Source organism: Podarcis bocagei (genome assembly GCF_964188305.1).
Source record: "Podarcis bocagei genome assembly, chromosome: 5".
Lineage (NCBI taxonomy): Eukaryota > Metazoa > Chordata > Lepidosauria > Squamata > Lacertidae > Podarcis > Podarcis bocagei.
Genome location: NC_138129.1, coordinates 72,371,098 through 72,398,748, shown reverse-complemented (window position 1 = coordinate 72,398,748; position 27,651 = coordinate 72,371,098). Strand labels below are relative to the sequence as shown.

The 27,651-nt window shown below is 41.1% G+C and overlaps 1 protein-coding gene across 1 annotated transcript; it reads left to right on the top strand.

The window, feature by feature from the left end:
* Positions 1-214: 214 nt before the first annotated feature.
* Positions 215-26,973, top strand: LOC308587767 (vitellogenin-2-like; the record flags this gene model as incomplete). The annotated part of the gene is made up of 36 exons (XM_081195530.1): positions 215-453; positions 580-600; positions 2,269-2,327; positions 3,779-3,927; positions 5,248-5,499; positions 6,825-6,986; positions 7,078-7,232; positions 8,341-8,479; positions 8,603-8,757; positions 9,001-9,178; positions 9,343-9,468; positions 10,001-10,204; positions 10,526-10,743; positions 11,134-11,219; positions 11,662-11,786; positions 11,941-12,042; positions 12,398-12,511; positions 12,598-12,784; positions 13,428-13,497; positions 13,604-13,792; positions 14,299-14,419; positions 15,158-15,323; positions 15,416-15,507; positions 15,876-16,571; positions 17,226-17,276; positions 18,642-18,725; positions 19,805-19,981; positions 20,078-20,220; positions 21,292-21,430; positions 22,042-22,153; positions 22,893-23,079; positions 23,943-24,034; positions 24,386-24,480; positions 25,036-25,186; positions 25,788-25,949; positions 26,709-26,973. The coding sequence occupies 36 exons, from the start codon at positions 215-217 to the stop codon at positions 26,819-26,821; spliced, it is 5,511 nt and encodes a 1,836-aa protein (XP_081051656.1). The 3' UTR covers positions 26,822-26,973.
* Between the last annotated feature and the right edge of the window lie 678 nt (positions 26,974-27,651).

Below are 27,651 nucleotides of genomic sequence, written 5' to 3'. Positions count from 1 at the left end.
AATAATAATAATAGGATGTCCCTATTTTCATCAGAGAAATGTTGGAAAGTATGACATTCTGCTCTCACAGTGGTTAACCAGATGTTTGACTATACAATGGTAGGTGCAAGGTTCAAAATAACTTATCCGTATTTGTCAGTAGGTAAACTATTGCATCATATGTTAGGTTAGAATGACCAGGTCAATGTCTCTCTCACCTAAAGTGATGCCTAAGATGACTGCTGGATATGAGGAAATCTACACCCCCAAAATTATTATTTTTTTAAAAAATCAGCGATTGCCAAAAGAAAAGTTTGCTGAGAGAGATAAACATCTGCACGCTCAGCGAAATCTTGATCAGTATGGATCACGTGGTGCTGCTGATCTCCCTATAAAAAGCCCACTGTGGCTGAGGGCTATCATTCGCCTTCACCATGAGGGGAATAGTCCTAGCCCTCCTGTTCGCCCTTGTGGGTAAGTCGGCAATTGCTTTTACTATTATCCTTTTGCAGAACTCTGTAGAGTTTAGCAAAAAAAAGAAGAAGGTTATTTTCTGCTGTCAGTACTCACATTGTGACTTATTCAATTTCTCTCTTCTAGCGTGCCAGAAGATTCCATACAGTAAGTTCATCAGTATTCTAACCTTATTTTAAAATCACCATAGTACCTTTGTTGAAGTTGCATTTATGATAGTCAACCACTAAGGGTAGGGTGGGAAGAGATTAGTTGAGTTTGTGTAGTGTAGTGTCTGAACTGCAAAATCTGGAAGTTCCTTGTTTAAGTATTGTTAAGTGACCCAAAATGCTTAAATCTTTCTGAGCCTCAGCCCTGAAATATGGGGAACAATAATTATGACCTACCTTGCAGGTTTGCTGTAAGAATTACAAAATTAAATTATGAGAAGAGCTTGAAAATTATAGAGGGCTGTCTAAATTCTAAGCTTTATTAATTCATTCATTAATGATTTTTAAATGCACTTACATATCACCCAAAGCTCAATATGAGTACGTTTTAAAGATACTGAAGGAAGTATGAAGTAATTTACGAATTAATAAGCAGAAGCAACAACTCACTGTTCAAAGGAAATTTCGTTTCCTATTGCAGTGTTATACTAAAGCCCAAAGAGGCTCACAAATACATAAATCACAGCTCTGCTAATTAAAACTTCTCTCCTTATTAATCAAGTGAAGTTTTAGTGTGAGTAATTAATCCGATTGTTGCATGCAGTTCTAGTGGCAATACATTTATGAAACACAATGGGTGTAAATGAAACTTTGTAGATATATCTTTGTGGGTATAGATTTGAGCAGCAGAAAGCTTTTCCAGTAATGTATCCATTTTCCAGCATACACTTTAGCTAAGCCACTCTAATAGCAAACTCAGATGGTAGGTGCCAAAAGAAATGGAGCTGAAAAAGGGCAATGCTCAGGGAAAGCAGTGTGTGTGGGAGTGTTATCAGCATGCTCAGGAAAACCTAGAGGTATTTTAAAGTTTTAAAGTGGGGGGGGGGTAGGGAGGAAGAAATCTCCAAACTGCATGCTCAGATGCCAAAGAATATTAAGTGTCAGTTGAAAAATAAACCTGGAATACCAGGAGGGAGGGGATATGGACTGCAGCAACCTGAAAAAGTGCATAGCTGGCTGGCTGGAATCCTGAACAGGAGTTCAGGAGTTCTGATAATAAACTGCATAGATAGATAGATAGATAGATAGATAGATAGATAGATAGATAGATAGATAGATAGATAGACAGACAGACAGACAGACAGAAAGATAGATAGATAGATAGATAGATAGATAGATAGATAGATAGATAGATGATAGATAGATAGATAGATAGATAGATAGATAGATAGATAGATAGATAGACAGATAGACAGACAGAAAGATAGACAGAAAGATAGATAGATTAAAATGTACTTTACTGAAACTGAATGCTGGAAGATTCAAGACAGAGTAGAAGAAAGTAATTATTCACACAGCACATAGTTAACCTCTGGAACTCACTCCCACTGGAGGTGGCGACGGCTTTAAAACAAGATTTAAAACTTTCATGGAAGAGAGGGTTATTGGCAACTGCTAGCCATAACGGCTATGCTCTGCCCCCACGATTTGCAGTTGTATGCTTCTGAATACGAGTTGCTGGAAATCACAGGAGACGAGAGTGCTGCTCTTCTGCTTGCAAGTTTCCCACAGGCATTTGGTTGGCTACTGTGTGAACAGGATGCTGGACTAGATGGGACAATGCCCTAATCCAGCAGCCTCTTCTTGTGCTTCTATGTTTGTGCAGTTATACTCACATTAACCTATCCGATTTCTTTCCCTCAGAGGGCCAGACGCAAGAACCTGGTAAGTCTGAGAGGAATTTAAATCAACTGAAAATATCCAGTTTAATTCCCACCCGGGTGTGTCTCCATCTGGAATATAGGGACAATTGTGCAGGCCAGCCTTAGATAGTTGTTGTAAGGAATTGCAGTTAGATCATTTATGTGAACTGCTTTGAACACTATAAAGTGCTCCGCACTATTGATTCACAATACTAAATGTTTTTAATTCAGGAATTTCTTTAACTGATGATCAATTACTGCAGCCAGTGTGGTGACAGAATAGGAACCAAAATGGGGCAACAGAGAAACAAGAGGGTGGTATTAAGTGTGTTTGGTGAACCCCTGAGGTTTCCAGAAGTACAAACAAACAAACAAAAACACATGCCTTAAAGCAGCCCCACGAGGATTGGAATAGCTATGGAATGTTGGCTGCCATTTGAGGTGGTGGTGGGGAATGGAATGGAGTGAGGCAAAGAAGGGCATGGCTGGCTGACGAGAATCTTAGACAGGAAAACCTCTATTAGAACATGAGGATACACCAAAACATTTTGTTTTAGGACCCACTTGTATATTTCACAGTGAAGTGGTTATGGTCTACTGTTATACACAATTTGTAACCTATCCAATTTCTTTCCCCAGGGACTGAGACTGCCGAAATCAGTAAGTCTATCTATAACATGTCATAACAATGATTAACATGACTTTTAGGGCTGTTGACTACCCGAGCGGGGAATTAGTTGAGCTGGTATATTGCCAACAGTTTCAGTCCTATAGGTGGGGAAACTGTGGCCCTACAGATCTTCTTAGACCACAGGCTCATTATCTTGCCCATTGACTATTGATGTGTATTGAAGCCCAGCATCACCCCTGCTATTATACACACCTACCAATGGAAGTAAGCTCCATTGCACTCAAGAGAATTTACGTATTTCTGAGTAGATAGCCATAGGATTAAACTGTGCAGCTGGGCTACAAATTTGAAAATTCCCAGTGTATATCCTTAGGCGCACCACCCTATTTGCTCCTCAGCCATGAATCTATCTGCGATATGGGGATAATAATACTGACCAAATCAGTATTACAAAATAAATGACCTAAAGCGCTTTGAACGCTCAAGTCCTATCTAAACGTTGAACATTTTAGATTAATCATTTAATGACATTTAAATGCATCCACATCTCACCCAAAGCTCAGGATTGGAGACATTTTCAAGATTCTTGAAGGAAGTATAAAGCAACAGTAGTAAGCGAAAGCAGCACTCATGCTTAAACGAAACGTTTTCTTGCCTGTTTCCTATTGCAGGGCAAAATTTTAAATTGCAGCCCTGAGAGCGAAATATCACCCTGCAATTAATCCATTAAAGTGTTAAATTAATCACAACATAGATTAAGCTGATTAAATCTTGACACCCTACTGGGTGTGCATATATGGAATACAGCAGGTATAAATTGTTCTCTCTCTTATTTTTTGTAGAGCCACGCTTTGAACATGGGAAACGCTACCACTACAAGTATGTCGCCGACGTTGTCACCACAGTGCAAGGATATGAGATGGGAAGATCTGTTGTGAGACTGACTGGAGGGCTAGATATCTATGGAGGCGAACAGGAGAATATTCTCAAGGTAAGCGTCATCACTATGCAGTCCCTTTAAATAGCCATCAGACTACAGAGCATCCCCTCTAGAATTCCTGATGCATTGCAAGCAAGGAGGTGCCATCTAGCTTTCACTGTAAACTCCAGTGCTCTCCACCCATCATGCAATCCTAAAATCAAATGTGTATCCAAAATAGAATCGGTGGGAGGGGAGAGGGTAGGTGATGTTCTTGATGAACCTTAAAGTAAATGTATGCTGAACTTTAAATTAACCTTAAGTTAAAGATTAAACATGAAAAAGTGAAGCAGCTGTTTACCAACAACAACATTTTAATTTTTTTTCAAACTTGGATTTTCTCAAATTTCTATTGTGGTGGCCCGGAGAAGGCAGCGATCAGAGGAATGAGGAGAGGTGAAATGAAGACAACTAGACCAGCCCTAGTATTGGGCAGAAGAGAGAGAGGCAGCTGCTTTGGGGTGTCATGAAAGGGCAGCAAATCATATTGACTAAATGTTCACATGGGACTAAAATCACCCATGGATTGCAAAGGGGGAAAGCTAAGTTGGCTTTCATTTCACTCTTTGACAACACAACTGTTTAAAAAAAATAGTTGCGAACTTTTCACAAAACATTGTTTCTAGGGCTATAGTTCATAAAAGAGTTCCTATGCACATGTTTGCTTTATCTCTACTACATTATATAACAGTACACTGGGGAGCCAGTTTAATCACAAGGAAAGAAGGGGGAATTAAGTTAGCTCTTTATTTAGATCACTACACCAGCATGGTGCAGTAGTTCAAGTGTTAGACTAGGAGTTAGGGGACCGGAGTTCAAATCCCCACTTAGCTGTGATGCTCACGGGGTGAACTCAGATCAGCCGCAGTCCCTGAGCCTAATCTACCTCACAGGGGTGTTGTGAGGAGAACAACCATGTAGACCACCTTGAGCTCCTCTGAGGAAAAGTGGGGTAAAAATGCAATAATAGTAAGAACAATACGTTTATCGCTTGACTATATTGAAGATATTATATGCAAAAGTATATCTAATGCAAAAAAAGAAAGACAGTATAATCATTTTTAGGGCATCCTGTTTGTATTTAAAACACGTTATTTGGTATAACATGAAAGGGCACAATGCAGCCGAAACTAATAATTGTTGCCCTGCAATCTGCACACACTTCAGTAGAGCTTACTTCTGAGTAGACGTGTATTAGATGGCACTCTTTATCTCTCCCGCTGAAGTCAGTTGGATTTACAGGGGCTTCGCTTCAGTTAGATTAAGACACTGTTCTTTGTTTCAGAATCAAAATGAAAAGCAATTTGTTTACTCTCTCATCTTTGTCCTCAGATTGCATCTCTGAAAGTTGAAGATGCTGTGGGAATCTTTCCGGGAGAGCCCCCATTTGCAGCACCCTCCAGGCAACCTGAATCTCTTATTGCTTGCACCAAATATTCTTTCCTGTTTGGCTACGTCAATGGCAAGGTTCAGAACATCCGTGTGCCAAGAGACCCACCTCTGCCTTGTGTGAATCTTGTCAGAGGCTTCCTGAACGGATTTTCCATGTCAATTAAAAACCAGAAAGAGTATGAGCTACAAGAGGTTCGTTTCCTCCATGTACATTTAATATGCATTTGGACTCGTCTTTTCGAGCAGCTTTAGTTTACCTCAGTACTGAACTGTCTCACTTTTTTTACTTTCCCCACTGTTTTCTGTCCGCCTGAATGACTCCTGTGGTTTTCTGCTTTTCTGTCTGGCCCTACCATTTGGTAGAGTGAGGCAGCTGCCTCAGGCAACAGTTGCTGCAGTAGCAAGGCCTTGGAGGGTGGAGCTATGTGGATCACATGGCCTGCCCTCTGCCCCTTAAGTTAGCCTGCAGGCCTCAGGTGGACACTCGTCCTCCTGTCACCAGTGCTGAAACAAGCCAACCAGATCAGCACCTATATGTTGTAGGAGGAGGGAGACAACATTTTGTTCACCTCAGGAAGCAAAATGTGTGATGCCACCCCTTTCCCATCTCACTCCAAGCCACCAAATTTCCCATTTCCACCTAGATAATTAGAAATGCTATTCAGTTAGATACTTTCTCATTGAGTAATTGAATTTGCAATTGAGGTTTCCTGGACAGTGCTATTTTTCTAGAAAAAGAAGTGCCAGAACTCATCACAAACACCTCCCTTGTTCTCTTGTAATGGCAATGGCACCCACTGAGAGGTGCCGGAACTGAGTTTCAGGGATTTCAGATGGTAGGGTTTGACTCCCACAGTTTGGGTTTCCCTCACCATGAAATCCACAGGCCTATATCAGTGTTTGGGGCTTACTCAAATAACTGCAAGCCCTATTCTATCTGGCTGTCTAGAATATCAATAAATAAATAAATAACATGTGGTGTTTTAAAACAGAAAAAATGAGATAAGTCATGCAGTTAGGTAATCTTATGCTCTGGAGACTTAATAGTCTAACCAGGGTGGGGGTCTACTTAGACGGTAAAGTGTATTAAAGTGTATTAATTCACTTATTTCATAATGTGGTAGGCCAGCCTTCCTGATCATTCCATTGAGTGGGGCCCTGGATCTCTGCCCTGAAGTCCAGCCCCTTATGAAGCCACTAAATGAATGCTGTCATGGATGTGCATCTTGCCATTCATGGCTCATTATCTGCCATGGATGCTTTAGCTGAGATCCCTGTATTGCAGGAATTTGGACCAAAGGACCCTTGTGGTCCCTTCAAACTCTACAATTCTATGATTCTACAAAACACTCAGCTGTGGAAATTGTACATGCCTAACATTAGTTCCAGTGTCCTGGGATACACCCCACAAATTCCTTTGCATGCCTTCTTCCTCTCATTTAAAAAATAAAACCAACCCCCCCCCCCCGGAGTTTATCATGTGCCATTCTACAGAGTGACTAAATCTATACTTGCAGGATGGAATTGGAGGTGAGTGCCACACAAGATACGTCATCCGAGATGACAGGAGGAGCAGCACAGTCCTCGTTTCTAGGACCAAAGACTCAAACAACTGCAGGAACAAAATGGAGCGCAGCATTGGAACGTTCTTCATCCACCGTAACCCCAACTGCCTGCTGGTAAGAATGTTGGAACATGATTTGCTTACAAGCGAGGGTAACATCCGCCTGAAAGCCACGCTAACTAGAGGCGCTTCCTTCTGTTCTATAGCAAAACAGGATGATTCAAGGGACTGAAGCTTTCACCTTCAAACTGAAATATAATCCCTCTGGAGCTGACGCTCAGATCATGCAAGTCGATGCCGAACAAGTCTACCAGCTTTCTCCATTCAGTGGAGCTGAGGGTGCCGGAGTTATGAAAGCTACGTAAGTAACCATAGCTTAAATAATAACTTTTAAAAGAGTTTGCAAGTGAGCCATGGTTCCAGCTAGGCTATGCACAGTGGCGTAGCGTGGGTTGTCAGCACCCGGGGCAAGGCAAGTAATTTGCGCCCCCTAACCCATGGATTTGCACCCCCTAACCCATGGATTTGCGCCCCCTAACACTAACCCCCAGATGTTGCGCCCGGTGCGGCTGCCCCCCCCCCTGCACCCCCCACGCTACGCCACTGGCTATGCAAGGGTTGGTCTTAGTAGCAACTGGGTTGCTACTAAAAGCATTTGCAGCATTGCAAAATAAAAATAAAATAAAGAAAATCCTCCCAAATAATAGCTGCTGTTATTTGTCTGTAGGTAAAAGCTATTCATGTCCACTTAACTGCTTTACACCAATGAAATATTAGTTTTAAAGTCCTGGGCCTGGAGACAATGGGCAGAATTAACCCAATGAGTTCTGACAGCATAAGCTCTGTGTAAGGACTTTCACCTAGGCAATGGGTTTTTCCCTACCTCTGTTCCTCACCCCATGCCCTTCCCTTGCCTTCCTGCATCAGGAGAATCCCCAGAACATTGACCAGGAGAGGAAAGGGAGAGATAATTCCATCTGAAATGATGAAGCTGGTGAAACATTTAACATAGCACCACGCTGTTGAGTATTTTGCAAACTACAAATGGCAAAGGGAAAAACAGAAAAAGGTTTGGGATGCGAAATCAAATGCTTGCCATTACATGGGGACAGGTGTCATTCGTGTGGTCTACATTCTCTTTATTTCAGTATGCCCACAGACTTTAATACATCAGACTTCCATTCAGGAGTAAATAAGGCATTGCACAGAGTGTAAATTAACAGCAGAAGTTTTTTGTATGAACACATGGAATGGAAGTCAGGCCTGCAAGCAGAAACAATCCAATCAAATATTTCCCTATCATCCACTAGAGATGCAATTCTGACTCAGTCTTGGCTACATTTCCACCAGCTTCCCCATATCTCCCAGTTGTCCTCCTCCTAATTTTTCCTGGGCCAATCTAGAAACTGCCTGGATGAGCAACAGCACAAATCACTGAATGGTACTTGTGGTTTTCTCTTCCCTTCCAGGCAAAGGCTCACACTGACTGAGGTGACAAATGAACATGCCCAACTGCCACAGGTTCAGCTTCGGAATGTAAACATTCATTACGAGTTCCCAGAGGTTCTTCCCCAAATGCTTGTCAGAACCGGAGACGTTAAGCAACAGGTAGGGAATGTGTTGGCGTATGGAATGGTTCTACGGTTCATAAAGCCGATAAGAGAGCAGTGTGCATTTCTCCATCACAGTGAATATATTCTAGTTACTGTTTCCTTCTTGTTACTATGACAGATTGAAGAGCTATTGGTTGAGCTTGACCGCTTCCCACAAGACATCCGTGGAGACAATGCCCACAAGTATTTACAGCTTAGCCAGCTGCTCCGTTATTTGAATCTGGAAAATTTGCACCTTCTCTACAATAAGTTTTCGAACAAACCTAACGCCAGGTACGTTGGCTGACTAGCACATAAGACACAGCAGCTGCAAACACACTAGCACCAAAACATAGGTTTCCCCCCTCCCCTATCCTGAATCGTTCATGCTCATCATCAGCATGCTTCTTTCAATCTAGATTGATTCTAGATCCTGTTGTCCACAAGGGTGGATGGGCTCTGAACCAGTCAGTGTTTGCTCTGTAGTGAAGAATGAAGAATGAAATTTTCAGAATGTTCTTTTTCTGCTCACTGCAGGAATGCCTTCCTGATTGGCGTCGCCTCTGTCGGCACTATAGAATCACTGACATTCCTCAAAGAAAAAGTTGTCAAAGATGAACTGCACGATTTGGAATTGTACTGGACAATTTCCCTAGCCTTACACTCTGTCAAGCCTAACGTAGATAAAGCTGAAGAAATTGCTGACGTGCTAATCGTAAGTACATGTAAAATTATAATTGAGTGTATCAGAATGAACAATGTGTTACATAGGAAATCACATTAGCTATAAAATCTACAGGAGAAAAAATTATCACAAAGTAACAAGAAGCTTCCTTCAAATTCTGGTTCATTGGAAATCTTTCTTTCTCTCACCCACAGAAAATGCTCCCCAAAATAAAGAATACCGGATCAGTTTGGCTTGTGAAGATTTTCTACCTGGGATATGGTACCACCGTCTACAAACAATGTGTTCATTCTCGCTCCTGCTCCAGCAAATTGCTTGAGGTATATGGTCCTTGTTCCAAGTTATCCCCCCCACCAAAATAAAAAGAAGAATGCCTTTCCCAGAGAGAAGGGAGAATTACACACCTTAAACTATTAATTTTGAAATCCCACCATAGCCAGAATGTACCTGCTCCGCACAGGGACTTGATTAGCTTCCCACACAAAGATGTATAGTTTTCCTTGAGTGAATTTCACCCTTCAAGAAGGCCAGTTGTGTGCTTGTGAAACATTTGGGATCTTGGGTTAACTTGTCAACAAAGAGTTCTTGCCTTTTTTTGGAGTTTTCTTTGTGTGAATGGACTGTTGGGCCCCTAAAGTCTTTTCAGTGCCATCCGTGCCACGTTCCTATACTTTTGCAATCAGCACTTAACATATTCTGAAACCATAGAGACACTTATAGGCGGTTCCAGTAATCTATGGTCCCTCTCAATCTCACTCTTCATCTTTTCCTCACTGAGCGAGGATAGTGACATGTACAACATTTATGGGGTTCTGAATGGAATTAAAAAGTGTTCATCTCATTTGTCTGCAGCCTCTGCACGACTTCCTAACTGATGCAACCAGGGAACACAATGAAAACAAAATTATTCTGGCTCTGAAAGCCATCGGCAATGCAGCTCAGCCAGCCAGCCTGAAGCTAGTGAAAACCGTGATTGATTCCAACAGATATTCAGGCTACATTCAAGCAGCTGCTGTTCAGACTATGGCGCGAATTGGCAAACAGGAACCTACAAAGGTAAGAAGAGCAAAGGAAAGTCACCTCGATATATTGATTGCAAAGTATTTGGCATTATGAAGTGGCTGAGATTTACTGCTGTCAATGGACTGCAAACTTACACAGTCACATCTGATAAAGATCTTTTTAAAACAACAGCAGCAACCCCTTTCTCAAAGCTATTTAAAACTCTCCCATACATTGTTTTCCTGTCTGTGAGTTGATCCCCAAGACAGATCCATTTAAATCTGAGCATTTGATGCATCCCTTCAATGCGCTCAACTGCTGCCAGGTAAATACTATTAGTTGATCCCCCCACATGGTGTGTTTCTCTTTCTGTAGGTGCAAGGCATTCTCCTCCAGATCTTTGCAGACCCTTCATATAATGTGACCATCCGAATGATGGCTTGCATTGGCCTCTTTGAAACCAACCCTGCCATCCCAACAGTGACAGCTATTGCCAATGTCTTGCTCAAAGAGAACAATTTGCAACTGGTCAATTTCGCCTACTCTCACATGAAAGCTTGGTCAAATGTCAGGATCCCACTGTACTACAGCCTGTAAGTCGATCTACAATCAGATCACCTTTAATGCAATAAATCTGTTGCTGCTATTCATTATAGTTGGTTCTGGTCCTACTGCTAAACTGGTAACATTTCAATGGGACTCAAGTTAGTAAGATTTATTGCAGCAGGTTTGCTCTAAGCATAACTAAATCTGGATCCAGTTCACTGTAATTGAGCTGTCTGTTCTGCCAAATTTGGGAAGTGCTTTCATTTTTATATGTGTTTTCGTAGTATTTTAATCATCAATTCTCATTGAAGACCACCTTAGGATTTGTTGCGCAAAGGGCAGAACATGAATGCATTAAGTAAACAAGCAAACAAGCAAACATGCATGTAGAGACTTTTGCTATTACCTGCTGCTAATTTCAAACCTGTTTTATTTAGGTCTTCTGCATGCAGTATGGCTCTTAAACTTCTGAACCCCAGACCCCTCCACCAGAGCAAAGTTTTATTTGTCAGTGGCTTCAGCAGTAAGTAGCAGACAACAGTTCATTTCCCAGCTTTTATCCAAACAAGCCACCATCTTTTGGATATCACAACCCGCTCCTTAGCACTTTGGAACTGAAAGCATCTATTCAAAAGGGCTCAATGATTTTAAAGACCCTTTAACATATTATGTTGGACATGGGCGTAGCAGGGGGTGGCAGATCCCCCCCCCCAATCAAGCAAATAAATAAAAATACTTAACTAAAAGTAGAAGTAAACTGAATATCTGAAACTGAAATTTCAAATATTCTGTTGTGTTGGCAGCAGTAACATCCTGTTGAATTTCACAAACGAAAAAACCATGGATGGTCACAAGTTTCTGCCAGGGAAAATCTTTCCAAGCAGTAGTAGCCAAGGGATCCCATTTTGATTCACAAGGATTAGTAACACGGCAATGGCTCATTGTTGCCGCTTTTTCCACCGCAGGCAAACACAGAGCAGGATTCCTCGTGAAATGGTTTATGATCGAAAGCCCCCAAACAATGCTCCCTTCGACTATAATCTGGAAAACAGAAGTAAACTTTGCAGGTTCAACTATTCATCCTCTAGAGGTTTGTGTTACATTTTATTCAGATCATTTCTAGGGGTTGGGAGATAGGGATGCTTGAGTGGTTTGTTTTGCTATCATTCCATGTTGCTCCATAGATGCTGGATGTTAGCAAACTGCTCTCAAAACTTTCCCTCTGTTTTTTGTTTTTTTTAAAGGTTAGAGTGAGAACTCAGGGCCTCAAGGAACTTCTCTGGAGGAACACGCATCAATTCGACAAATACCCTGCATATCAGAAGATAAAGGACACTGAAGCAAAAGTATGCATATTCCCAGATTCTCAATGTATTCGCCATAGGGGAATGATGGAGGAGGTCCTTGTCAGGGTGGTTACACTAGTGAAACCCTGGATTTGGTGCCACATTTCTCCACTTCAAATGGAGATCCACAGTGTGGCAAAAGCTGCAGTGAATAACCTGATAACCCATTCACAGCTAAATAAATTGAGCTGTTTCTGAGGGCATTGTAAAATCAAGGAAAGCTGTAAGCATTTGCAACGGAAGTGTATTGAGGGCTGCAGAATTAAATAGAAAAACCATTTCTGTTGCTCTTTATTTCCTTAAATTTACTTGAATAAACCCAGTATTGAATAACCCCCATGGGCTTGATTTTCAGCTGCCAGGATTCAAGGAGTTCCCTCGTGAGATTCCTGTGATATCTGCCTCTGTCAAAATGTTTGATCAAGAACTGATGTTTATGACCACTGATGAAATGCAGGCATTTATGAAGGTATGGAAGTTTGTGTCCCCCCACCCTCAACATATTTATCAGCTTTGTCTCCTTGTCTTTTAACCTATTGCATCTTTGCCCTATAGAACATGCAGCAGCAAAGACAAGATCAGCTGCCCATGCTGCATAAGGTTATCGAAGGCCTTAAAAACATCAACCAACATTTTATGAAAGCTGTGATGCTAGATGTTCAGTACGTGGTTCCAACAGTTATCGGTCTGCCATTCCAAGCTAGAGCCAATAGCATCATCATGGCACACGGTTTATTAAAGGGTAAGCTTGGAGATAATCAAATTTCACAATGGTTTGTTGGAAATCACATACATTGGAGAAAATCACAGAGCATGACAGATTTGAGACCCAGGTTTTAGGGAACAGGCTTAATTACTTTGCTTCCCCCAGAAAATAATTGGAAGTGTCATTTCAGAAGGGTTGTGGGAATTGTGCCTCTGTGAGGGGCAAATGGCAGTTCCTGGGATCCTTTGGGGAAAACCATGGCTGTTGAACTGGTATAAACGTGCTTTAAATCTAAGGTGTGTGGATGTGATCTACTGCATTTCACACTAGTCTAATTTCAATGAAGTTATTTCCTATTTACTAAGGTGTAATGAGAGCACAACAAAGGTCTGTCTTTTGCTTCATCGAAGCATCATCTGTCATGCTCATGACAACTTAGTTAATAGCACCAGAGTACACTAACATCCCTGCCTGAGTTGTAAGCAGAAGAACACTCTGTTTTTTTCTACAATGTTTCATCAGTTAATGGCCTATTTCTTTGATATACCAAATTATTAGCAAATATATTTAAAAGCCCTATATTTACTAATGTAAATGGTTCACTAGTAAATGGTTAAGAGAAACTTCATAGATGTTTGTCTATGTTTTGAGCATTTTTGTCTTCCCTTTGTCTCTCTAGCAAGGACAGAATTATCTCATGGTGATCTCAGAGAAGCCAATATCCACCTTCAAGTTGACAGCAAACTTGCGTAAGTAAATGAACATTATTAGATTGGAAAAATAAGGAAATGAGAGAAACGAAGCACACAGATTATTCCAGCATACTAAAATGTTCTCATTCTCATTGCCTTTTAGCCTCCAGGGCTACGGAATGATTTTCTGGGGAGTGAACACATACGACATGCAACACGGTTTGGAAATGAGAGCCCAGATCCGTACACAAGGCGTATTCAACATGAATGCCACAGTGGACATCAGAAACAAGAACTTCAAATTTGACATCGCCCCACCCCGTGATGATCAGTTTGAGTTGGCAATGGCAAGGTAGAGTGGCTATTTTATCATTTTTCTTGTTAGCTACTGCCCATAAAGGTTTTTCCTCATAAGTAAGGATACATACAACTTGACCAAAGGGGATTTTTAGGTAAGAGCCAGACGCAAAATCAAGGCTTATATCATTCTCTGTTATTGGCTTCCCCAAAATCCTGTTTTGTGATATAATTCTCCATTTTGAGGGAGGATTAGTATGAATATATGGAGTTGCTCTAAATTGAGTCAGGCCATAAGCTTAACTTGCCCAGTGCCATTTCCTATGACGAGCAATTCAAGGTTTCAGACAGAGATGTGTCCCAGTCGTGCAGCCCAAACCATCTTTTAACAATGTCAAGAATCCAAAATTGAGCCCCGGTATCCTGTATCTTCAGAGTCAGCCTCTTACTTCTCAGCTAGTCTCTCTCCTCTTGCTGTGTTCCTAGCACAAATGAGTTCTTTTTCGATATGCCCGGCTTCATATTTGCATGTTGAAAAGTTTTCATTGCATATCCACACAGCCATGAGGCACATACTGTTGCAAGATACATACATTCTGAGAAGAAGGCTTCAGTACTTCCAGAAAGACCTGAAATTGATATTTTGGATGGAGATTTCGACTCAGAAAAAGGCAACATTAAGGTAAATTGTGTGTGTGTGTGTGTGTGTGTGCGTGCGCGCGCGCAGATGTGTTCTGCGGTAAATGCCATTATATCCTGTCCTTGTATTTAGCTGATTGTGGTTCAGATATGTCGTCTTCTTTTTCTTCTGTAACTCTCCTTTTATTTAGTTAGTATTGTTTAGAAATCTGGGGAAAATTGTTCTTGTGTATTTAGCGAAATTAGATTCTTTCTTGAAGGTGCTTAGACACTGTGGATATTTACAGGTAAAATGAAATGACGGTGGATCCATGCTAAGTTTACAACCAATACAGACATGCCTTTTGCAAAAGTTAACATTCCATAGTAAAGATGTAAATTATTAGCTAAAGGCTAAAGGTGTCACCTCAGCAGAGAAATCTTGAGTCATCGTATGAGTTTTAACTCATTAATTAATCAAGTTAATTACGGATCAAAGCAATAGCTCTGAAGAAGAAGAAATGCTTTTCTTTCCCATAATTCATATCCACGGGTGATATTTTATAAAAGGTACTACCCACACTTATGAGATGGGCTTATAGGAATAATAATAATAATAATAATAATAATAATAATAATAATAATAATAATAATATGTTTCCAGAGCCCTCCTAAAACACACACACACACCCCTCAGATACCACAGGGTTGGGTTTTTAAAAATTATTATTGTATGGTGCCCATTTCTGGTTACTGTGCTGGGATATATTTCTAAATACTGACAAGCCTCTGTTCCATTCAGCAATCAAGCGATTCCTACAGATATAAGCCCACTTGCATATGGGTGCCTTGGTGCATGACTCAGTTGTGTTTGAAGACCATCAAGAAAACAAAAGACATGCCCAAAGTGACTTCTTGGTTGCACTACCTGTGCGAAGAACATCAAGTGCAGCTTCTCTATGTACAAGGTATTATCATATGACCAAGACATTCTCTTTGTAAGCACCCACAAGGTTGCCTTCCACTTCTAACGTTTATGCACGCTTTCTAATCTATACAGCTGTTCCTTTGGAGAAGATTCAAGGGGAGGTCCAACTTGGCTCTGGAGCACTGAGGACGAAAAGGGATGTGAGAGCTTCTGAGGCAGCAAAGGTACGTAAGCGACACCTGATTTTAAGGTGTCACTTCTACTGTCCAAACTAAATATTTCTGTGGAACAATCTATAGAGGGGGGCTATGGTGGGACTGCGCCATTTTAAAGGGTTGAAGCCGTCCATGTAAGAATCATGGGGTATGAGGTGCTGGAGATGAAATGTATTTCTGAACAAATGAGCACCTCCGTTTTGCCCACCTCCTCTTCTCTGCAGCGACTAACATAGCTATGCATGTATTATACCAAATACAGCCAGTTGAACAGCTATTATTATTTGCCCCTTGTTAAGGAAAGCAAGTGAATGAGGTCATGATGTATATATATTTAACCGAGGTGTTTCTCTGCTTTCCTCTGAATCACGCTGCAGCGTGGAGACAAAACGCAGAAGGATGCAAGGGATGCCAAAGACCACGATGATGAGCATTACAGAAAATCAGAACGTTTCCCATCTCCACCACCCGGTTCTACTAAAAAATGGCCCAGCAAAAAGAGCAGCAGCAGCAGCAGCAGCAGCAGCAGCAGCAGTGACAGCAGCAGTGACAGCAGCAGCAGCAGTGATAGCAGCAGCAGCGGCAGTAGCAGCAGCGACAGCAGCGACACCAGCAGCAGCGACAGCAGCAGCAGCAGCAGCGATAGCAGCAACAGTGACATCAAAGATAAACATCCCCGTAAAACCAAGTATTCTCCACAGAGAAAGTCCAGAGACAGTTCTTCCTCCAGCAGCAGCAGCAGCAGCAGTGACAGCAGTGACAGCAGCAGCAGCAGCAGCAGCAGCAGTGACAGCAGTGACAGCAGTGACAGCAGCAGCAGCAGCAGTGACAGCAGTGACAGTAGTGACAGCAGCAGTGACAGCAGCAGCAGCAGCAGTGACAGCAGTGACAGCAGCAGTGACAGCAGCAGCAGCAGCAGCAGCAGTGACAGCAGTGACAGTAGTGACAGCAGCAGCAGTGACAGCAGCGACAGCAGCAGTAGCAGCAGCAGTGACAGCAGCAGTGACAGCAGTGACAGCAGCGACAGCAGCAGCAGCAGCAGCAGCGAAAGCTCTGACATTTCCCAGGAAAAGGTAACTATTTTGTCATTGCTCTCAGTCGAATGCATGAGTGTGGTTGGAATGCAGCCGTAGCCACCACATTTGAAAGGAAAGAGAAAGCAAGCAGAACTGCTTCATGGACGCCAGCATGTCTGGCTAGGGCAGGCAGCAACTGGCACACCAGACCAAGCAGCCACTGCTCTTACTCTGAGGCCGGGCCACATGGGGAGAGGTCTCATATAGACTGCTCCCAAGTCACCCCCAAATCTGCCAAAGTCTCCTGAGACGTCACAAAGATTGAAAGGAGACTTTGGTGAAGCTTAATGATGCTTGAGGTGGCTTTTCTGTGGTGGCGGCAGAGGCAACAGCAGCAGCAGCAAGGGGTGAAGGTGCCAACAAGTTCTGCCTCGGGTGACGAAACAAGCTGGGCTGGCTGTTTCTACCTAATATTCCAACAGAAAAGGCTTGGATTTTGCTAATTATATTAATGAATATTCACTTTCTCTGACAATATTTCCAAGAGGTTCGTCTTCAGAAGCACCCGCTGTTAAATTTTTAAAAACCAACATTGTTCATGGGGTTAAATCTGTCATGTTATCTTTTTAAAGTTTTGTTATTCTGTGTTGATGCCATTGAAAAAAGCAATCCCTTTTTTTGAAAACCCTTAAAACTTTCTTCTTTTCTCAGGGAAGGCATTCCAAACTTCTTCAATATTCTTTCCTGTCAGTGAAACAGCAGGTAAGATTTTTGTTTGTTTGTTTTTTGTTTGTTTTTAGTTATGGGGTGATATAGAAGGCAGGTTGCACTAGCAGCAATTCAGTTTTTTAAAAAAATTGTTGCAAAAGTTTTGTGCCATCCCCACTTTCTGCTGAGTGGTAGCAAGATTATTGGGGGGGGGGGTGTCCGGGCACTCACCCAGGGTCTGCGTTCCTGTGGAGAACTGAGACACGGCGGAGACTGTTGTATCTTTAAGAAATATGGTTTATTCACCTATTTACATCTCCTGTCTGCATGGAGGGAGTAAAGAACTTACAGCATCGTCGTTTCAAGAGCGGCTTTGTCCCTCACAGCAGTGCAGCCCTGGAGCCCAAAGCATCTCTCCCTGCCAGCCTTCAGCCAACCTGCCCAACAGGGATGCCATGTCTTTTCTCTTCCTTCTTTTTCCCGGCATACCTTGCTCAAGACCCTCTTTTCCTGTCACCTCAAACTCATACCGCATCACCATGGCAACCCAAGCCCAGGCTCTCAGATGGGCCATCAACCCCCTTTGTCATGTTAATGCCTCTATCCCAGGTGAGGCCCTGGCTTGGAAAGAAATATTAGCCTGTAGTTTTCCACTGACCTCAAATCTTCCCTTCAATACTCCAAATAATCAAAACCACAATTTCTAGGGGGTTTTTTTGGGGGGGGGTCACCCCCATTCCATAACACCGCCCTTTCTATTCCCATTACACCATTTCTCCCAAATTGTCCGCGCCATTTTCTTGCAAAGCCAGATGACGATTTTCTCAGCCTGCTGGATTGCTGATTTCTCATTATTGTTAAGACTAGTATTTTAAAATCACACTGCATTTGCAATCCCGCCCTTTCCCGTGCGAGGTGATGGTGTAATCTTCTGGGTGAAGGAGTGCTTGGTGACTTTTTCAGCATTACTGATACTCATCCCCCACCCTCCCACTCCCACCGTCTTTGTTAAAATGCATAGGGTGGTATAGTCCAAAACAATTTCGTGATGGAGGCAAGGAGATAACGATTATATACTTTAACAGCCTTTAACACCCACAAGGAAACTGTAGAGGCTGGTCCATTGTGGCAAATGGAGCCCTGCCACACTGCCTCACTTGCATCCAGTACAGGAGGAGGCCCTGACTGCCAACTTCATCCTTCTTAGTTGCAGTGTCACCCTTTTAGAACATAGCAGGGAGCATGGGGGTGGGACTAGAATGAGTTGGCTCTGCCTGTCATTGGCTCTGTCTCCACCTATCGTTGGCCTCTCCACCTTTCCCTCTGCCAGTCGCTGCTGCAAAGAAAACTGCCTTCATCACTGCTTAATCTGGGACTAACTTTAAATCTTGACGATGCTTTTTCTTTTCATTTTTTTAGCGAAGACAACAGCAAAGTAGCTCCTCCTCCAGCTCCAGCAGCTCCTCTAGCTCCAGCAATGAAGAATACACAAAAGGCTCTTCGGTCAGTATCCCTTTGGAAAATGGCAAGGCTGATGGAAATTTACAAGCTGGGCATAGTTGGAATAAATTGGAAAATATATCAATCGCTTATAGCTTATTTGGGTTTTTATATACTTAATTATCTTTTGATGTATTCATTGCCTTTTGACTCAGTAGGGACATCAAGGTAGTTCTTGGTAAAATATGGCTTAGATTAAAATTAAAATACAAAAAAACCCCAGTAATAAATTAGTATCTAGACTGAGTAGGCTAGAGCAGAACAGAAATCTGTTATGATGAGGCTGCCTCAATGAGCCATTTCTGAAAGGGCCAAAGAAATAACTTAATCATCCTTCTAAAGGTTTCAGAAGAGACTCAATTGACTTTCCCCAACATTTTATTTATTTGATTTATATATCGTCTTTTATCAAAAGATGGCAGGGCATTGTACAACATTAAGAACACATTTTACGGAGCACAATAATAAAAACTCAATAAACAGCATAATAATAAAATAATCATAATAACGCACACCCCTGCCCCAGCTTTAACAACCCATATATTATTTAATGGCCAAAGGCCTGGGTAAAGAGGAAAGGCTAAAGGCATGTAATAATGGTGCCAGCCGAGCCTCTTAGGGGAGAGTATTCCACAAATGGGGAGCCACTACAGAGAAGGCCCCCCCAGACCTTACGTGGAGGAGGTACACATAGAAGGGCCTCAGATGATGAATGCAGAGTCTGGGACAGTTTATATGGGGAGAGGCAGTCCTTGAGGTATTGCGGTCCTGAGGTGTTTGAGGCTTTATAGGTCAGAACCAGAATTTTGAATTGGGTCCAGAATTGCTAATTGGCAGCCAGTGCAGTTGGGCCACAATCGGTGTAATAAACCATCTTGTCTCAGTGAGCAACCTGGCCACTGAATTCAGCACCAGCTGAAGCTTCTTAACCGCCTTCAGAGGCAGCCCTGCGTTTAACACTTTGCAGTAATCCGATCTAGAGGTTATGGAGCCACTGGCATCTGTCGAGTAGATGATACTAATAGGTCTTTGACTAGACAAACAATCTAAATAATTTTGTTTTCCTTCTTTTTTGGTCCCAGGAAAAAGTAGCATCCTTTGCTGTCAAATGCCTCACTCGCAATAAGAGACAATACGGAATCGTCGGCGACGTTTATCACGGCTCCTCCATGCTGAAAGTGACAATAAGAAACATCACAAGGCCAAGCAAGCCAGTTGTCTGCTTCCAAAGCATCATGGTCACCCCTCACAAGCTCAGGGTGAGTCTCTTCAAAGCGTGTCAACCCCTCACAGAGCATTCAATCCAAATGCCAATGCTGCTTTTTAACAAAAATGTGCTGTACTCTGCCACTTAGACCACTCTAGAAGCAGGCTGGGATTGCAAAGACTACCAGGTCGCTGCAGAAGTCGAGACGGGTTGGTTTGCTAAAAGGCCAGCAGTTCAGTTCAAGGCTAAACACAAAAGGCTTCCTGCAGTAGTGATGAACTTTGTGGAACAGTGAGTAGATGCGCATCTTCAAATGATTCACTTATGACGTCCCTGCTAAGTGTATTGCAGCCAAGCATATGGGTGTGTTTACTGTGGCCAAAAAGGAGATGTCCAGTTTTAATCTAAATCCCATCTCAGACATGTTGCTGGAAGCTGCCCAAACTGGCTGGGAAAACCCAGCCAGATGGATGGGGTATAAATATTATTATATTTTTTTTTTTTGAAGGCCTGGGACATAGAAAGTGGGGTGTGAATACCTGCTGAAGAGGAACAGCCTTCAAAAAGCTGTTAGCTTTTCTTCACAAACTGCCACTTTTGGGGCAGAAGCCTAATCAGGCCTATGGACAATTGCTACTTATCATCCCTTTATGTCTTTCTGGAGATAAAAAATGGGAGACATTTAGCCCCAGCAGGTCTCCTAGTTGCTGTTGATATGAAGACATTCCCTGGAAAGCTCAACCAAGTAGTTGCCATAGTTTCCATCTCAGGACAGGCAGCTATCTCTGAGTACATTGGCAAAGGTGTGCAGCAATCTGGGATAAAACCATCCTTGCCTATCAAGTCAGTCACAGTCCAGAGCCTACATCTCTGGAAGATTTCTGTGGAAAAGTCCCCCCCCCCCCACCGTTTGAAGAACAAAAACACAATCCTCAGCACCAAATGTAAATCAGGCTTGTAATTTCCAGGACCCCTGCCTGCCCACCCTGCTGCCTAAATCAACTTCAAATTTATCAACATGCCCTGAAGCCTGAATTTGCCTTGTGGTGGGTCATTTGTGATGGTTTTATGTTAGTCCTGAAGGCTGTTTGAATGAGACTGCTATAGTTGTAGTTGTTGTTGAGCTTCTTTTCACATCTAAGACAGTCTTATATGGCCAAGATTCATCACCTCTCAGTTTTTTATTCTTAAACAACACCTAAATTTTATGTCCACTACATTCTTATTTCTGCTTGTTTTGCCCGGCCATTATTACTGTTAATTATTTCTTCATATATGTACCCCCATGCATAGAGTTACTGCTAATCACACCTTTTATGTTACTACAGCCAATTAAGAAACATTTTCTTTTTTTTTTTAAAGAATAACTACAGTGATTCCTGGAGCTGCTTACATGATGGGCTACTCATACAAAGTTCAAAGAAATCCCTCTCAAGAGGTCACACTGGTTATAGCTCTAACTGATCCTAGAAGCTACGCTGTGATCATGAGGACACCCACTGTGAGTTACAGATGGCATTATTTGAGATATGACAGGTGTGAAAGTATTATTTTGAATGAAATTCAGGGGTGTACATGTCCACCATTTTTATGACCCTTTGTTTTTTGGATCTGGGACCATGATTAAGCGGGATGGCTGGCGGCATTTATAATGTGTCACCAGAGGTGAAATTCTTGACCATTTTAAGATGACCTCTGGTTGTTGTTCCCAGAATTGATTTTAGGAAAGCCTTGTATACTAGCCTTCCTGTGTGCACTTAGTACATATCCATTTGTCCCCAAAGTGTACATTTAAAGTTGTTCAGCTATTAACTTCTGAGATACAATGCAATACAAGTTATTGGGCCAGTATGATTTTAGTTGACCAATCATACAAAGAGGAAGGAATACTTGAGGATGAAGTGAGAAATCATTCATGTATAATGATGTTGCTGAACTGTGTGCGAACAACGTAAGGGTTCGACATGTGAACCGCCCTGAGTTTTACGGATGAAAGGCGGTATACAATTTAATAAATATTAATAATAAAATAACACATCCTTGTGCCTGTTTGAAGAACAAAGAGAAAGACAACAAAGCCAATTTCTAATTTGTTTTCCTATTCCTTTCCAGGTGACCATCTATGCTGAAGACTGTATGATTCCGTTTTCACTGCCTATTGGCGACTCTAACCAACCTTCAAAACTCTGGGATGTTCCATCAGTGATACTTGCTAGTCAGAATGGTCAGTAGCTAAACCATTCCCCTAGCATCAAATAATAATAATAATAATAATAATAATAATAATAATAATAATAATAATAATAATAATAATAATTTTTTTAGCGAATCAGTTTCTTTGAATGCCTCTACGTATTTTTCTATACAATTATCTCAGATTATTGTGAATGCAGAAAAGAAACAGTGAAAGCTGCAAGATCCAGTTTTCTCAGTATTTATTTCTTAGCTGGGGTAAAATGTACCAAGACTTCTTGCATATTCACCATAGTTCCATAATTTTAAATCCTATTTCAGAGGCCTTTTACTTAAAACCCAGTCCACTGCCAGCTAATTCAAATCTATCACTTAACAAGATTTGTCCTGGGCGATGTTCAAACGATCAAAAACCAAAATCTTTCTGCTAAAATCATATACCAAATGTAGGGTTTCCGGGCAGAAATCAGCAACATTTCTGGGAAAATCCGGACGTATGGCCACCCATGTTGGCAGTGTTGTTTTTGCTGATTTTCCTGAAAAAACATCAATTTTCTTTTGCGATTTGCCAAAAAAGCTGAACAACTTTGGCCAAAAAAAGCTCTGAATTTTTGAAATATGGCAACCCTAACAAAATGCCCACGCTATTCTCCAAGCTCATTATCTCCTTGGCCAATATGTTAGTTATTGATTGCTTCCATGATGTACATAATATTTAAAAAATGTTTTTCCCCCCTCTCTCTTACTCATATTTATTTCTCTGTTATCAGGTGTCTGCAAAATCGATGGTCAAAAGATCACAACCTTCACTGGAGAAAACTTTGACAAAAGATTGCCTCCAGATTGTTTCATGACTTTGTTACAAGACTGTACCTGTGACAAGAAGTTTATGGTGCTGATAAAATATGAATCTAATAATGCAAACAACATCCTACTCAAATTAACCATCGCTGGCAGGTAAGTACTCTTAACCACAGTATCTTTGCACTAATCCAATCCAGTCACAGGGTGAAAGAAAAAAGTTTCAGCTTCCAAAATAAAAAGAAGAAAGTGCATGTTTAACGGTTTGTTGTAAAATATTTTAACCCTACTCTTCTTTCAAAAGAAACCATAATAGCTTGCATCAAGATAAATCAATATTAAAGCAAAAAACAAAAACAAATACATAATACATTGTTTTATTTCAGCCATGTAAATAAATCATACTGGTCATCTGAAAACATTCAGTGTAGGGGTTGGGTGGGCCTTCAAAGGGAGAGCTTTTCACAAGACTGGTGTCATTACTAACCCCACTCCTTATGTGCTTCAGCTGGTGATGGAATCCAAAGCTGAATCTCACATGTTGACTTGAAGGTGCCAAGTGGCTAATTTGGGCAGTATTAACACTTCTGGAATATATGCAGTCGGTTCAAGCCTTTTATCTATTGCTCCCTTGGTTCTCTATGTTTTCCTCTTCACACTGTAAACAAAAAATTCCCTAGCTTCCCAGATAAGCTTACTTGCTTTTCAAGAATTAAAACAATGACAAATCACAGGACAGGACAGGGAGTGATATTCTAACTAAGAATCATAGCTAGCAGAATGCAACTTTAGTTTTAAATGAATCTGGTGAGCTTAGAATTGGGTTTGGGGTTTGGATGAAATTAATATCTGGAAAGAAAAAAACATTAAAGAACGCACAGTAGCGGATTCAATTATTTTGTCCCTTTAACAATAGTACTTTGATAAGAGAAAAATATAATATAAACTATTTTATTGGAAGTAATTGAAAATCATTGAGAGAGAATTCATTAATTTATTCCCCCCCTTTTTTTAACAAGTGAAATTACCCTCAAGAATCGCAATGGAAAGAACATAGTAGAAATTGATGGTTCTGTAATACCAATGGCACGTCTCCCAGTCAGACATGAAGGTATGTAAATGTATTTTTACAAGTTAAGTCATATGTTGTCTCAAGGTGGCAGGCAAAGAAAGAAAGAAAACACCAGTATAACATCAGCATGAAATAAATACTGGATGAGTGTTTATTGTTCCTGCAATTCAGGGCTGGGATGTTGTATTTACACAGATCAACATGCACAAAAACCGGAATAATAATGTATACTCTCTCACTTTAAACTATACTGAAATAAATAATGGAGGCATTGATGAACAGGAATTTTCAGTTGAACAGGATCAGTAGTTTAATCTGAAGAATATTTTATTTTCTATGTTTACCCAATTCTCAATGGATTCATCAGATTGTCTTTTCTTTAACTTACAGAGTTTACCATTAAATCAGACCGCAAAGGTGACGAAATTGTACTTTCTTCATTGTTTGGAATTCACGAGCTGATCTACAGTGGACGTAATGTTCAGGTATTTTTCTTCTGCAGCTAATGCTTTCAAGGTTTTAAAACGATTTGCAAACAGCAAAACAAAACCTGTGCTTGCCTATCAGATCATCAAAGTACATTGCCCTCTTCAGCTAATAATGATAATGCTCACAGTCTCAGACTCCGCTACTCTTCGAATCAATAAAACATAACTGGGATGTTCCCAGTGCCTTTCTGATAAGCAGTGGCTGGAAGAACAGATGTGTGAAGTTATAATCATCAACGCCAGTTTTAAGTCTCTCCAGTCTCCAAGATAACTTTAAACTTTAAAGTGAATTATTTCACTCTAGCTATTGAATGTATCACTAATGCAGTTATGGAATTAACACAGAGAGGGTAGAGAAATCCCCATTAGGACCCTGTGTGGTGCTGGACTGAGGCACATAGCTGTGAAGATCTAGTAGACTTGGAATTTGAAACATGCTCCCCTTTGCTGTATATTATATTTTCACTGCTTGCTTTGGCAGAATGAGCCAAATTCTTATTGTCAACTCAATCCCAACTACTTCCCCCCCTCTTTTTTCCTCTCTTCATAAAGGTAACCGTTACTCCCACTATCGGATATACCTGTGGTCTTTGTGAAGTATATGGCGGAAATGCAGAAAAATTACGAACACCAAGTGGCTACTCAGCTAAAGATCCAGAGAGCTTTGCTCAGTCCTGGCTGGTCCCCGATGAATGTGGTGGAGGTAGGTAGAGTTTGATAGTTTGTTTTAATTATGACTAAGGTAGCTAGGTCTGGGTTTGAAGGGATCATGCAGAATTTAGCCCTTCCTCCATCAGTAAGCTTTGGTGGACATAACCTGGCTGCAGCAGTGGAGGGCAGCAACAGGCAGTTGGGTCTAGCTGCCATTTTAATTTCCCATAATGCCCCAGAGCAATGCCAGATCAGAGACAATGTGGAAATTGTAAATGCGGCTAAAACTAGCTGCACATCATTGCTCAAAGCAATAGGATAACAACAACAACAGCAACAATAAATGAGGTAGGCAACTGGGGTGGGGTGTCCACATCTGCCCAAGGTTGCCAGTCAGATAGTCATTGAAAATGAATAGAAACTTTCAACCTTTGAATTAAATTGCTTGAATCCATATACCTGCTAAGTGACAAGCATCAAGATGGTGACTCTATAAATGTTGCTTTTCTTGTTGGGTTATGAAGCCCAGTTCATTGTTTTGTTGGACTTTATCACTGTTAAATATGGAATTATGATGTAGAACCTCTGGCTTTTTTAGTTGTTTTTTTTTAAAAAATCAATGTCTTAAAAGGTTTGTACTTAATCTGTTGCAGCCTGCAAACTGAAACACTCAACTAGGAGACTTGAGAAACCAATCCGGATTGGAGAAGAAGATATGCAATGTATTTCTACTCTGCCCGTGTTGAGCTGTAAGGACAAGTGCAGACCCACCACAACAACAAAGGTGTCTTCTAGCTTCCACTGTCTCTCAGCTGGTAAGTCTACTGGTTTGGACTACACACTAAAATTACACCAGTCGTGCTTTAATTTTGCAGAATGACATTTTGCTACCTTTCTGGATGTCCCCAGGGTTTAAAACATCTTTCCTTTAGGGGGATCAAAGAAAGGAGCAGCAAGGAGCCTGATTTTATTGGAGTTCAGAATGCTATAACAGCAAGCCTAGGCTCATGGTATTTTTGCTTCTATGAAAGATTAGGCTTTTGCTTGTAGCGTGTTTAAAGCACCTGAAACTCTCTGGCATCAGTAAGCACTGGAAATAAATTTTATTTTTCTCCTTTCACGGATTGCCAGACTGGTGTATAACATATGCTTTTATATTAATAATTGGTTAAACATGGGCTTGCGTTAATAAAAGTTTATTCACTATAGTCATAATAATGAAAATTGCTCATCATCGGCAAGGAAGTTTACTCAGATATAAGTCCCACGCAGTATGTCTAGCATTGTAGCCTGTACTGGAAACATGATTTGAAATGAATTTGCCACATATGAAGCACATTAGTGAGTGAAACTATACATGGGAGATGCAGGGGAACAATAATGCTCTCTTCCCTCCCAAGAGTTCATTGGCAGTGCCTTTTGAAAATAGCAATGCTAGAGCGAAGGTTTTTTGTTTTGAAAGTTGTGGCTGGGAGACTCCAGCTAAGCCTTCAGGTGTAGGTATAAGAAGCACCATTCGTTTGGCAAAAGTTTAATCCTTCTCACTTTTTTTACTTCTTTCCTTTTTTTTCTAGCGGCAACCTTGCCAACTGATCTGGTTACCCTCGCTGCAAAATCAGAAGACCTGGTTTCCTCTGTTGAAGCCCACGTAACATGCAGTTGTGCTGAAGAACAATGTGAAGCATAACTTTCCTACTGAACAGATTAGAAGCCCAAAATACCGTTTACTGTGGGAGGCCAGTATGTTAATTCTAGGCAGCCACACAGAAGTTAATTGAAAAAGCACTGCTGAGCCATCTGAAATAGAGTCATAACCCTGCAGAAGCAAAGGCAATTATGAATGAAATGGATGAGTTTCTAATAAACACTTGCATTCAGAAAAATAAAGTGGTGGTTTCTTCCTTTCATTAGTTATGCAAAAAGGTGACGTGATATGTTTGTATGCATGAATGAATGATTGGGAATTTGGGTACTGTGACTGTGTTTTAATTTTTTAATGGTAAAGAGGCAGGAGGAAATATTCTTTTCCAATTAATTTTTATTGAATTTCATTTTTAAAAAAACCCAAATTAACATCAAGTTTAATATCAAATTGAATACATAATTTAAAAGTTGACTTCCCACCCTTCTTCCATGGTAGGAAAAGTGTTAAATGCATCAAAATAAAAGGAACAATTTCTGTCCCATCAGGAAGCATGGTACAGGACTATACTTTTTTATAAACATTATATGCAACCAAGAATGAAAAATTATCTTATCAGAATTCCTGGGAGTTTGTTTGCTGGAAGTAAGATTAGCACCCAAAACTGTGCCATAATTATCTGTGGGCCTGTAAGCATGTGTAATGATGCAGTTACACGTTTTGTGTATTTATTCACATAAGAAATATAAATCAAAATTCCCACAACACTTAACAGGTACACACAGACCATGCTCAAAGCATGGAAGACAGAAATAGGCAAACAATCCCCAACCCCAACCCCACTAACCCCCCTGGCGTACTACCCATTATTCCAC